This window comes from Leucoraja erinacea, chromosome 2, assembly GCF_028641065.1.
Source record: "Leucoraja erinacea ecotype New England chromosome 2, Leri_hhj_1, whole genome shotgun sequence".
Classification (NCBI taxonomy): domain Eukaryota; kingdom Metazoa; phylum Chordata; class Chondrichthyes; order Rajiformes; family Rajidae; genus Leucoraja; species Leucoraja erinaceus.
Genome location: NC_073378.1, coordinates 31395796 through 31407843, shown reverse-complemented (window position 1 = coordinate 31407843; position 12048 = coordinate 31395796). Strand labels below are relative to the sequence as shown.

Below are 12048 nucleotides of genomic sequence, written 5' to 3'. Positions count from 1 at the left end.
AATGGACTAATTCTGCTCCTAGAACTTATGAAGGTCAATTGGTCATAAGAAAAGTAGAATTAGGCCATTCGGCCCATCAAGTCTCCTCCACCATTCAATCGTGGCTGATCTATCTCTCCCTCCTGACCCCATTCTCCTGCCTTCTCCCAATAACCTCTGACACCCGTACTAATCAACGATCGATCTATCTCGGCCTTCAAATTATCCACTGGTGTGTTGGACAGAGCAGGCGATCGCTGTTTGGTGCGGAGCCGGTGGGCTGAGGGAGGGTCCTGTTTCCACGCCATATCTCTAAACTAAACTATACTCCTCACAGATAAACAAGTGCGCGCAGTCAGAAGTTAATGACGAGGGCTGAAAGGGTGCATTGTGTTTATTTTCTGTTAGTTTCCATGGACCGCATGGAGGCTGGATCGCGTTACCTCTCCATTCCCCACTGCACAAGCCAAGCCGTCTACAATCGGCCGTCTCTCTCCGTGACGTCGGCAGCAGGGATGGCAGCGGAGAGGAACGGTCAGGCGGAAGAAATTACATCCCGGCAGCCTCATGCATAAAACATTGCGGTGAGGTAGCAAGGGACAAGGTGGGGGGGGGGGGGGGGAGACGAATATTCAGTGTGGTCGCTGCAAAGAACACAGGCGGGTACAAGCCTGCACGTAAGTGGCTTTTGACCAAAGCTCGGACACCTTTCCTCAGCCACGGGATGTCAGTGGGGTAATTTCTCCGCCATCCTACGCCACGCGTTGTGTCATCCCCCCGAGACCATGGACGTGTCTCACCGTCTGAAGTGGATCGGACGCCGGCCTTGGAGAGGCAGGGTTAACAGGAGACGCTACAACAGTGAGTATTCCAGTTGCCCTGAAGGGTCGTTCAGGACCACGGTGGAACATTTTGCACAGGAGTGCGATTTAAAAAAAAACACAGAATGCTTCTTTGAGAACAGAACGCAGAGGAGTACAGTGAAGGGAGGAGCTGTGCAGATGCTGCTTTAACCCGAAGACAGACACAAAATGCTGGAGTAACTCAGCGGGGCAGGCAGCGTCTCTGGAGAGAACGGAATGGGTGACGTTTCGGGTCAAGACCCTTCTTCAGACTGAGCTGTAGAACAGCCCAGCACAGGAGCAGGCCCATCGGCCAGCAAAGACCTTGATCATTGTTACTTTTTTTTGCACATCTTTCATTCATTTGTTCCTTATCTCTCTACATCACCGTCCAAACCTCTCCTTTCCCCACTCCCCTGACTCTCAGTCTGAAGAAGGGTCTCGACCCGAAACTCTACCGCTGTGCCACCAGATGCGTGCGGGTCCATAGTTACTTGGAAGTTTGGTTCACAGGTACGGCGGCACGGTGGCGCAGTGCCAGAGACCCGGGTTCCATCCTGACCAAGGGTGCTGTCTGTACGGAGTTTGTACGTTCTGCCCGCGACCTGCGTGGGTATTCTCCTGGTGCTCCGGTTTCCTCCCACCTCCAACGAGGTACAGGTATGTAGTATGGCAGATATTGGCTTTGGTATAGATTGTAAATTGTCTCCAGTGTGTGTAGGATAGAGCTCGTGTACGGGAATTGCTGGTCGGCGGGGACTCGGCTGGGAGGGGTTTGGTGGGGGGATGGGGGGGATGGTGGGGGGGGGGGTGGAAGTGCCTGTTTCCGCGCTGTAACTCTGGTCAAAAGGCTGGTCAAAAAGGCTTTTCGGCACATTGTCCTTCATCATTCAGAGTACTGAGTGTAGAAGTTGGGAAGTCATGTTGCAGTTATACAAGACGTTGGCGATGCTGCGTTTAGAGTATTGTGTTCAGTTTTGTTCACCATGTTGGAGGAAAGATGTTGTCAAGATGGAAAGGGTGCAGAGAAGATTTATAAGGATGTTGCCAGGGCTCGGGGACCTGAGCTATAGGGAGAGGTTGAGTAGGCTGGGTCTCTATTCCTTGGAGCGCAGGAGGATGAGGGGTGGTCTTATAGGTGTGCGCAAAATCGTGAGATCGGGTGATCGCACAGAATCACTTGCCCAGAGTAGGAGAACCAAGGATCAGGGGAAGTAGGTTTAAGCTGAGGGGCGGTAGATTTAATTTGAACCTGAGAGGTAACTTTTTCCACACAAAGCATGGTGGGTGTATGGAACGAGTTGCCGGAGGAAGTAGTTGAGGCAGGGACTATTGAGACCTAATTTTAAACCTATGTCCTCTAGTTCTCGATTTCCCCCACTGGGCAAGAGACGTCTACCTGATCTATTAACCATATAACCATATAACCATATAACAATTACAGCACGGAAACAGGCCATCTCGGCCCTACAAGTCCATGCCGAACAAATTTTTTTCCCCTTAGTCCCACCTGCCTGCACTCGTACCATAACCCTCCATTCCCTTCTCATCCATATGCCTATCCAATTTATTTTTAAATGATACCAATGAACCTGCCTCCACCACTTCCACTGGGAGCTCATTCCACTCATGATTTTATACACCTCTATAAGATCACCCCTTATCCTCCTGCGCTCCAAGGAATAAACTCCAACCACTCTCAGGCAAGTTATATACTATACAACCAGTTCATGAAGAAGGGTCTCGACCCGAAACGTCGCCCATTCCTTCTCTCCAGAGATGCTGCTTGTCCCACTGAGCTACTCCAGCTTTTTGTGTCTATCTTCGGTTTAAACCGGCATCTGCAGTTCCTTCCTACACGGGGCGGCACGGTGGCGCAGGGGTAGAGTTGCTGCCTTACAGCGAATGCAGCGCCGAAGACCCGGGTTCAATCCCGACTATGGGTGCTGTCTGTACGGAGTTTGTACATTCTCCCTGTGACCTGCGTGGGTTTTCTCCGAGATCTTTGGTTTCCTCCCACGCTCCAAAGACGTGCAGGTTTATAGGTTAATTGGTAAATGTAAAAATTGTCCCTATTGGGTATAGGATAGTGTTAATGTGCGGGGATCGCTGGTTGGCATGGACCCGGTTTAGACATACAGCGCCTGTTTCCACGCCGTATGCACAATCTGTAAAGCAACCTGCCTTTAGGATGTTGGATTTGGGAATACCCTGGGGCATCTGGAGATATTGCACGCGTTCGCGGAGAGAACATGCCTATTGCAAGAAGGCAGCTTTGCGGGTCAGGTTTAGCCCCAGACACAATGGCTGTGAGGCAGCAGCACCACCTGCTACAGCATCCACGTCACTGTAAAATTGCTGAAGCAGCTGATAAGGTTCAGATTTAAGTTTATTATCGTCACGTGTACAGGGAAAAGCTTTGCGTTGCATGCTATCCGAAGAGATCAGACAATACTGGACATAAATACAGTCAAGTCAAACTCAAGTACAATAGGTAGAGCAAAGGGGAGGATACAGAGTACAGGATATAGTTCTCAGCTTTGTAGAGCGCCAGTTCCCGAGGAGGAGTCCAATGTCCGCAATGGGGCAGAGGCTCATCGGACAGCACCCGAGCTTATGGCAGTTTAGTTTAGTTTATTGCAGGGGTCGGCAACCTGCGGCCCCCGGGCCGAATGCGGCCCACAACCCAAAATCATCCGGCAGAACATTTGACCAGTAAGCGCCGAGCGCGTCCGAGCGCCGAGTTCTGTCTGTACCGCATCCTGCACAAAACCACCGGCATGGCCCCGCACCTTCTGTAAACACGTTTGAGAAAGAACTGCAGATGCTGGAATAAGCGTAGGTAGACAAAAAATGCTGGAGAAACACAGCGGGTAGACATGCAAGGATTGCGTGGGGCTGTCCCACCCGCTGAGTTTCGCCAGCATTTTTGTCCACCTTCTGTGAACACGTGATTTGATGCCTGCCATCCGGGGCGCGATGGGGGTGGGATCCATGTGTACACGTGATAGATGTGGCCCGCCATCCACCCACAGACATGCGGCCTGGCCCCTATGCAGAACAAGGTTGCCCACCCCTGGTTTAATAGACAATAGACAATGGACAATAGGTGCAGGAGTAGGCCATTCAGCCCTTCGAGCCATTCAATGTGATCATGGCTGATCATCCACAATCAGTACCCCGTTCCTGTTTTTTCCCCCATATCCCTTGATCCCCTTCGTCTCCGTTCTAAATGGCTTTCCCCTTATTCTTAAACTGTGGCCCCTGATTCTGGACTCCCCCAACATCGGGAACATGTTTCCTGCTATGTTTATTGTTACGTGCACCGAAGTACAGTGAAAAGCGTTTTGCTGCGAGCTAACCAGGCAGCGGAAAGACAAAAGGTGATCTGTACATTCAAGCCGCCCACAATGTACAGATACAGGATAAAGGGAATAACGTTTAGTGCAAGATAAAATCCAGTAACGTCAGATTAAAGATAGTCCGATGGTCTCCAATGAGGTTAGATGGCAGGTCAGGACTACTCTTTAGTTAGTCATAGGATGGTTCAGTTGCCTGATAGCAGCAGGGAAGAAGCTAACAGTGCAGATGGAGACAATGGAAGGGATGTTGGTTTGTGTGATGGTCTTGGCTGCATCCATAATTTGCTGCAATTTCTTGGATGGAGCTGTTCCCAAAGCAGACTCTGATGCATCCCAATAATTTCTTTTGTCAGAGGGTGGTGAACCTGCGGAATTCTTTGCCACATATTCTTTGCCAAGTCAATGGATATTTTGGGGGCAGAGATAGATAAATTCTTCATTAGTACGGGTGTCAGGGGTTATGGGGAGAAGGCAGGAGAATGGGGTTAGGAGGGAGAGATAGATCAGCCATCATAGAATGGCAGAGTAGACTTGATGGGCCGAATGGCCTAATTCTGCCCCTATCACTTATGACCTTATGTTACATTGTGTGCGTGTAGCAAGGTAGCTAACTTGTTGTTACTGATACCGGAAATACCAAACCTTGCCAGGATGGTGTTTAAGAAGGAACTGCAGATGCTGGAGAATCGAAGGTACACAAAAAAGCTGGAGAAACTCAGCGGGTGCAGCAGCATCTATGGAGCGAAGGCAACGTTTCGGGCCGAGTCTGTCTGAAGAAGGGTTTTGGCTCGAAACGTTGCCTATTTCCTTCGCTCCATAGATGCTGCTGCACCCGCTGAGTTTCTCCAGCTTTTTTGTGTACCTTGCCAGGATGGTGATGTGGAATAGTGAAAGGCCCGGATCGAGTGGATGTGGAGAGGATGTTTCCACTAGTGGGAGAGTCTAGGACTAGAGGTCGTCGCCTCAGAATTAAAGGATGTTCCATTGGAAAGGAGGTGAGGAGGGATTTCTTTAGTCAGAGGGTGGTAAATCTGTGGAATTCTTTGCCACAAAGGCTGTGGAGGCCAAGTCAGTGGATATTTTTAAGGCAGAGACAGATAGATTCTTGATTAGTACGGGTGTCAGAGGTTATGGGGAGAAGGCAGGGGAATGGTGGTCGGAGGGAGAGAAAGATCGGCCATGGTTGAGTAGACATGATGGAGTAGACATGATGGGCCGAATGGCCTAATTCTGCTCCTATCACTTATGAACCCATAGGGTAGATTCAAAAACGTTTTCCCAAGGTGGAAATGTCAAAGACTAGAGGACTTAGAGCAACAGTGCGGAAACAGGCCATCCGGCCCACTGATTACGTGCCGACCAGCGACCCCCCATACACTAGCGCTATCCAACACACTGGGGCCAATTACATTTTTTTTTACCAAAGCCAATTAACCTGCAAACCTGTACTTCTTTGGAATGTGAGAGGAAACCGGAGGACCTGGAGAAAACCCACGCAGGTCACAGGGAGAACGTACAAACTCTGTACAGACAGCACCCGTAGCCAGGTTCAAACCCGGGTCTCTGGCGCTGCAAGGCAGCAACTCTACCACTGCGACTCTGTGCTGCCCTCCTCTGGCAGCTCGTTCCATATACACCCATCACCTTCTGTGTGAAAAAGCTACTCCTCGAATTTCTCTTAAAACTTGCCCCCTTTACCTTAAACCTATGCCCTCTGGTTCCAGATTCCCCTTCTTCGGGTAAAGGACTCTGTGCACTTACCGGATGTATTCAAGAGAGAGTTAGATTTAGCTCTTAGGGCTGATGGATTCAAGGGATATGGGGAAAAAGCAGGAACGGGGAACTGATTTTGGGTGATCAGCCATGATGGTAAAAATTGCAAATTGTCCCTAGTGTGCAGGATTGGGGTAGTGTATGGGGTGATCACTGATCTGCACAGACTCCATGAGCTGAATAGCCTGTTTCCATGCTGTATCTGTAAAGTAAACTAAACTAAAGAATGGGTAGGCCATTTGGGACAGATGAGGAAAAACATTTTCACCCAGAGAGTTGTGAATCTATGGAATTCTCCGCCAGTGGAGGCCAATTCACTGGATGTTTTCAAGAGAGTCAGATTTGGCTCTTAGGGCTGAATCAAGGAATATGGGGAAAAAACAGGAACAGGGTACTGATTTTGGATGATCAGCCATGATAATATTGAATGGCTGTGTAGGCTTGAAGGGCCGAATGGCCTACTCCTGCATCTATTTGCTATGTTTCTATTCCTCTTGTGATCTGGTACATATGTAGGTCAACTGAAGGGAATGATGTCCTTCACCCCTCAACAACTGGTGGTCCATCATCCACATCCAATTTAAACCTCAAGAGTCTTTTACCCAGAGTAGGGGACAATAGACAATAGCAGCAGGAGTAGGCCATTCGGCCCTTTGAGCCAGCACTGCCATTCAATGTGATCATGGCTGATCATCCACAATCAATACTCCGTTCCTGCCTTCTCCCCATATCCCCTGACTCCGCTATCACAGACTCACAACTCTCTGTGTGAAAAAGTGTTTCCTCGTCTCCGTTCTAAATGGCTTACACCTTATTCTTAAACTGTGGCTCCTGGTTCTGGACTCCCCCAACATCGGGAACATGGTTCCTGCTGCTAACGTGTCCAAACCCTTAATAATCTTATATGTTTCAAAAAGGTCTCCTCTCATCCTTCTGAACTCCAGAGTATACAAGCCCAGCCACTCCATTCTCTCAGCATAGGACAGTCCCGCCATCCCAGGAATTAACCTTGTAAACCTACGCTGCACTCCCTCAATAGCAAGAATGTCCTTCCTCAAATTAGGGGACCAAAACTAATGTTCCCCCAACATCGGGAACATGTTTCCTGCGTACAACTTGGGTGGGGGATGGATGGAGAGTGAGGGGGGGGGGGATACAATGAAATGTTCTTGTTGATGGCAGCCACCTTGACATTGGACAGGCTGTGTTCCGTATAAAGCAGCAACACATGATGGCCGAGATCCCCAGAGATACATAATGAAGTTTCCATTAGGTTCAATACAAGTTGTTGTTGTTGACTTGTTAGCCAGTGTACCTGATGCTTCCTGGTGCCCTTATAATGGATATCAGGTCCAGAAGCAAAACCGTGCAATGCCGAAAACCCGAAATAAAAAAAGAACATGCCAGTGATATTCAGCAGGTCAGGCAGCATCTGTGGAGAGAGACATTGAATTTAGTTTAGTTTAGTTTAGTTTATTTGGAGATACAGCACGGAAACAGGCCTTTGACCCCAACAATTCCGTGCCGACCAGCGATCCCCGCACATTAATTCTATCCTACACACACTATGGACAATTTACAATTATACCAAGCCAATTAGGCAACAAAATGTTCTCCCCGTGACCTGCGTGGGTTTTCTCCGGGTGCTCCGGTTTTCACCCACACTCCAAAGCTGGCTTTGGTAAAATTGTAAATTCTGTCCCCAGTGTGTGGGATCGTGATAGGGTGATCGCTGGTCAACACGAACGCAGTGGGCCGAAGGGCCTGTTTCCTGTGCTGTACTCTGTTCAAAGTGAATGTACATTAAATAGAGTGAGGTGGAACAAAAGGATTTGTCATAGAATCAGAGTCTTACACTGTCGAAACAGGCCCTTCGGCCCAACATGCCCACACCGGCCAACATGTCCCATCTACACTAGTCTCCCTGCCTGCATTTGGCCCATATCTCTCTAAACCTCTCCTATCCATGTACCTGTCTAAATATTTCTTAAATGTTGCGATAGTCCCAGCCTCAATATGCCCACCACGCTTTGTGTGAAAAAGTAACCCCTTAGATATTCTTATTCAATCTTTCTCCCCTCACCTTAAACCTATATCCTTTTGTTCTCGATCCCCCTACTCTGGGCAAGAGACTCTGTGCCTGTGGTTAATAGTTTTTACACAGGTACTTTTTTTGTTGTAAAGTAGGACATCCAAATTGACTATGGAGTCAATAAAATAGATAGTTTAGAGAGATAGCGCAGAAACAGGCCCTTCGGCCCACCAGAGAATGCACACTATGTTTTTAGTGTTGCACAGCGATCCCCACACACTAACACTATCCTACACCCACTCGGGACATTTCTTATATTTACACCAAGCCAATTAATCTACAAACCTGTACGTCTTTGAAGTGTGGGAGGAAACCGAAAATCTCGGAGAAAACCCAAGTGGTCACGGGGAGAGCGTACAAACTCCGTACAGACAGCACCCATTGTCGGGATCGAACCCGGGTCTCTGGTGCTGTAATCGCTGTAAGGCAGCAACTCTACCGCTGCGCCACCATGACCGCCCACTGATTTTCATCACCAGGAGTTTTTGCCTGTTCGTGTTTCCATCTATCAGGTACTACTTAAAGTACCTAATGCATTGCATTTTGGTAACTATGCGAAAGTGCCGTCTAAATTTGAATGCAGATTCCACAGGGGTTTACAGCAAAGTGGAAAACAATTATTGAGCATAATTGAGTAACAGAATCATACAGTATGGAAACAGGCCCTTTGTCCCAACCTACTCATGCAGACCAAACTGCCCCATCCACACTAGCCCTACCTGTCCGCGTTTCGCCCGTATCCCCCAACACCTTTCCTATCCATGTACCATTCCAAATGTCTTAAAATGTTATGGAGTCATACAGCATGGAAACAGGCCCTTCGGCCCAACTTGCCCATGCCGGTCCAGCTGTCCCATCTACACTAGTCCCACTTGTCTGTGTTTGGCCCATATTCCTTGAAACCTTTCCTGTCTATGTACCTTCGTTTTTAGTTATACTTTTAGAGATACAGAGTGGAAACAGGCCGTTCGGCCCACTGAGTCCGCTCCGACCAGCGATCCCCGCATGTTAACACTACCCTGTAAACACTAGGGACAATTTTACATTTACACCAAGTCAATTAACCTCCAAACCTGCACGTCTTCGGAGTGTGGGAGGAAACCGAAGATCTCGGAGAAAACCCACACAGGTCACGGGCAGAACGTGCAAACTCTGTAGAGACAAGCACCCGCAGTCAGGAGCGAACCCGGGTCTCTGGCGCTGTGAGGCAGCAACTCTACCGCTGCGCCACCGTAGCACTCTTAGGTGAAATTGCTTTCATTCCAAACACAAGACCAAATCATAGGGGGAGTAGATAGGGAGAACATACAGAATATTTTCAGCGTCCGGGCGGTCACGGTGGCGCAGCGGTAGAGTTGCTGCCTTACAACGCCTACAGCGTCAAAGACCCCGGTTCGATCCCAACTACGGGTGCTGTCTCTACGGAGTTTGTATGTTCTCCCCGTGATCTGCGTGGGTTTTCTCCGAGATCTTTGGTTTCCTCCTACACTCCAAAGACGTACAGGTTTGTAGGTTAATTGGCTTGGTATCAATGTAAATTGTCCCTCGTGTGTAGGGAAGTGCTATTGTGTGCAGACTTAGTGGGCCGAATGGCTTGTTTCTGCACGGTATTTCTAAGCTAAACTAATTATTAAATATAACCCCCTCACCTTAAACCTATAGACCCTGCTTCTCGATTTCCCCCAGTCTCTGGGCAAGAGACTCTGTAGGTCTACCCAATCTATTCCTCTCATGATTTTGTACACCTCTATAAGATCACCCCTCACCCTCCTGCGCTCCAAGGAATAGAGTCCCAGCCTGCTCAACCTCTCCCTGTAGCTCAGGCTCTCGAGTCCTGGCAACATCCTCGTAAATCTTTTCTGTACCCTATCCAGCTTGACAACATCTTTCCTATACACGGTGCCCAGAACTGAACACAGTACTCTAAACACGGCCTCACCAACGTCCTATATAACTGCAACATGACCTCCCAACTTCTACACTCAAGCTAGTTCAGCAGTTTTTCCCTTTGACCATAATTAAATTGATCGCTTAACTGAACAGATTGTGACTTTGTTGAAGGCTTCATCAGTCTGAAGAAGGGTCTCGACCCGAAACGTGGCCTATTCCTTCTCTCCATAGATGCTGCCTCACCCGCTGAGTTTCCCCAGCATTTTTGTCTACCTGTGACTTTATTGAAGGTCTCTTTTTATTCGTCAAGCAAACTGTTCCATATTATAAAGCGGTGGCGCAGCGGTAGAGTTGCCACCTCACAGCGCCAGAGACCCGGGTTCGATCCTGACTATGGGTGCTGCCCCTACGGAGTTTGCACGTTCTCCCCGTGACCTGCATTGGTGGGTTTTCTCCGGGCGCTCCGGTTTACTCCCCCACTCCAAAGATTGTGCAGGTTTGCAGGGTAATTGGCTTGGGTAAAATTGTAAATTGTCCCCGATGTGTAGACTAGCGTGGGGATCGCTGGACGGCACGGACCCGGTGGGCTGAAGGGCCTGCTCCCACGCTGTATCTCCAAAATAAACTAAACTAGAGCGCGGTTCGTTAATTTAATGTGAATTTAAATAGATGGAGTGACTTGAAATTGAATTCTCATTTATACATTATTTAATCCCAAGAGCCACTCATCTCTCCCATTGATCTCCCTGTGGACTAGCTTGTCACCATGGAAACAGACAGATGATCACGGTCGGCACGAAGCGATGCAGCTTTAGGTTCCTTCCCTTTATCTTGAAATTGCTAAACGCGGCCCCAATAGACAATAGGCAATAGGTGCAGGAGTAGGCCATTCGGCCCTTCGAGCCAGCACCGTCATTCAATGTGATCATGGCTGATCATCTCCAATCAGTACACCGTTCCTGCCTTCTCCCCATATCCCCTGTCTCCACTCTCTTTAAGAGCCCTATCTAGCTCTCTCTTGAACGCATCCAGAGAACCGGCCTCCACCGCCCTCTGAGGCAGCGAATTCCACAGACTCACAACTCTCTGTGTGAAAAAGTGTTTCCTCGTCTCCGTTCTAAATGGCTTACTCCTTATTCTTAAACTGTGACCCCTACTCCCCCAACATCGGGAACATGTTTCCTGCCTCTAGCGTGTCCAAATCATTAACAATCTTATATGTTTCAATATGATACCCTCTCATCCTTCTAAATTCCAGCGTATACATGCCCAGATGTCTTCTTTCTACACAGCCGAGATAAAGATTAGATTCAAGAAGTATGAGTAGCTTTGACTGGTTTCACCTAAGCTTAGATCACTTATATTCTACGGAGAGACGTTGCAAATTAATTTGGATGGTGAATGATTCAAAGATACAGCAAGGACACAGGCCCTTCGGCCCACCAAGTCCATGCTGGCCATCGATCACCCGTTCACATGTAGTTTAGTTTACTTTAGAGATGTAGCGTGCAAACGGGCACTTCGGCCCACCACGTCCATGCCGACCAGCGATCCCCGCACACTAACACTATCCCACACACACTAGGGACAGTTTACAAATTTACTAGCCAATTAGCCTACAGACCTGTAGGTCTTTGGAGCGTGGGAAGAAACCGGAGCACCCAGGTAACAGGGGGAACATACAAACTCAGTACAGTACCCATGGTCAGGATCAAACCCGGATCTCAGGCGCTGTAAGGCAGCAACTCTACTGCTGCGCCACCGTGCTGAATATGTTCTATGTTGTCCCACTTTCATAGAGTCATACTGTATGGAACAGGCCACTCGGCCCATCTTGCCCACACCAACCAACATGTTCCAGCTACACTAGTCCCACCCGCCTACGTTTGGCCGATATCCCTTTAAACCTGGCATATCCATGTACCTGTCTAAATGTTTCTTCAACGTTGCGATAGTCCCAGCCTCAACTACCTTCTAAACATAGAACATAGAAACATAGAAATTAGGTGCAGGAGTAGGCCATTCGGCCCTTCGAGCTTGCACCGCCATTCAATATGATCATGGCTGATCATCCAACTCAGTATCCCGTACCTGCCTTCTCTCCATACCC

At 48.7% G+C, this 12048-nt stretch overlaps 1 protein-coding gene across 2 annotated transcripts in view; it reads left to right on the top strand.

Annotated features, from left to right (window-relative positions):
• Nucleotides 1-610: 610 nt before the first annotated feature.
• ripor2 (RHO family interacting cell polarization regulator 2) overlaps nucleotides 611-12048 on the top strand; it is a 157207-nt gene continuing 145769 nt past the window's right edge. For both annotated transcript variants that reach the window (XM_055654291.1, XM_055654272.1), the window contains exon 1: nucleotides 611-840. In XM_055654291.1, the coding sequence (XP_055510266.1) occupies nucleotides 765-840 (76 nt within the window). In that variant the 5' untranslated portion in view covers nucleotides 611-764. The remainder of the gene's footprint in view (nucleotides 841-12048) is intronic.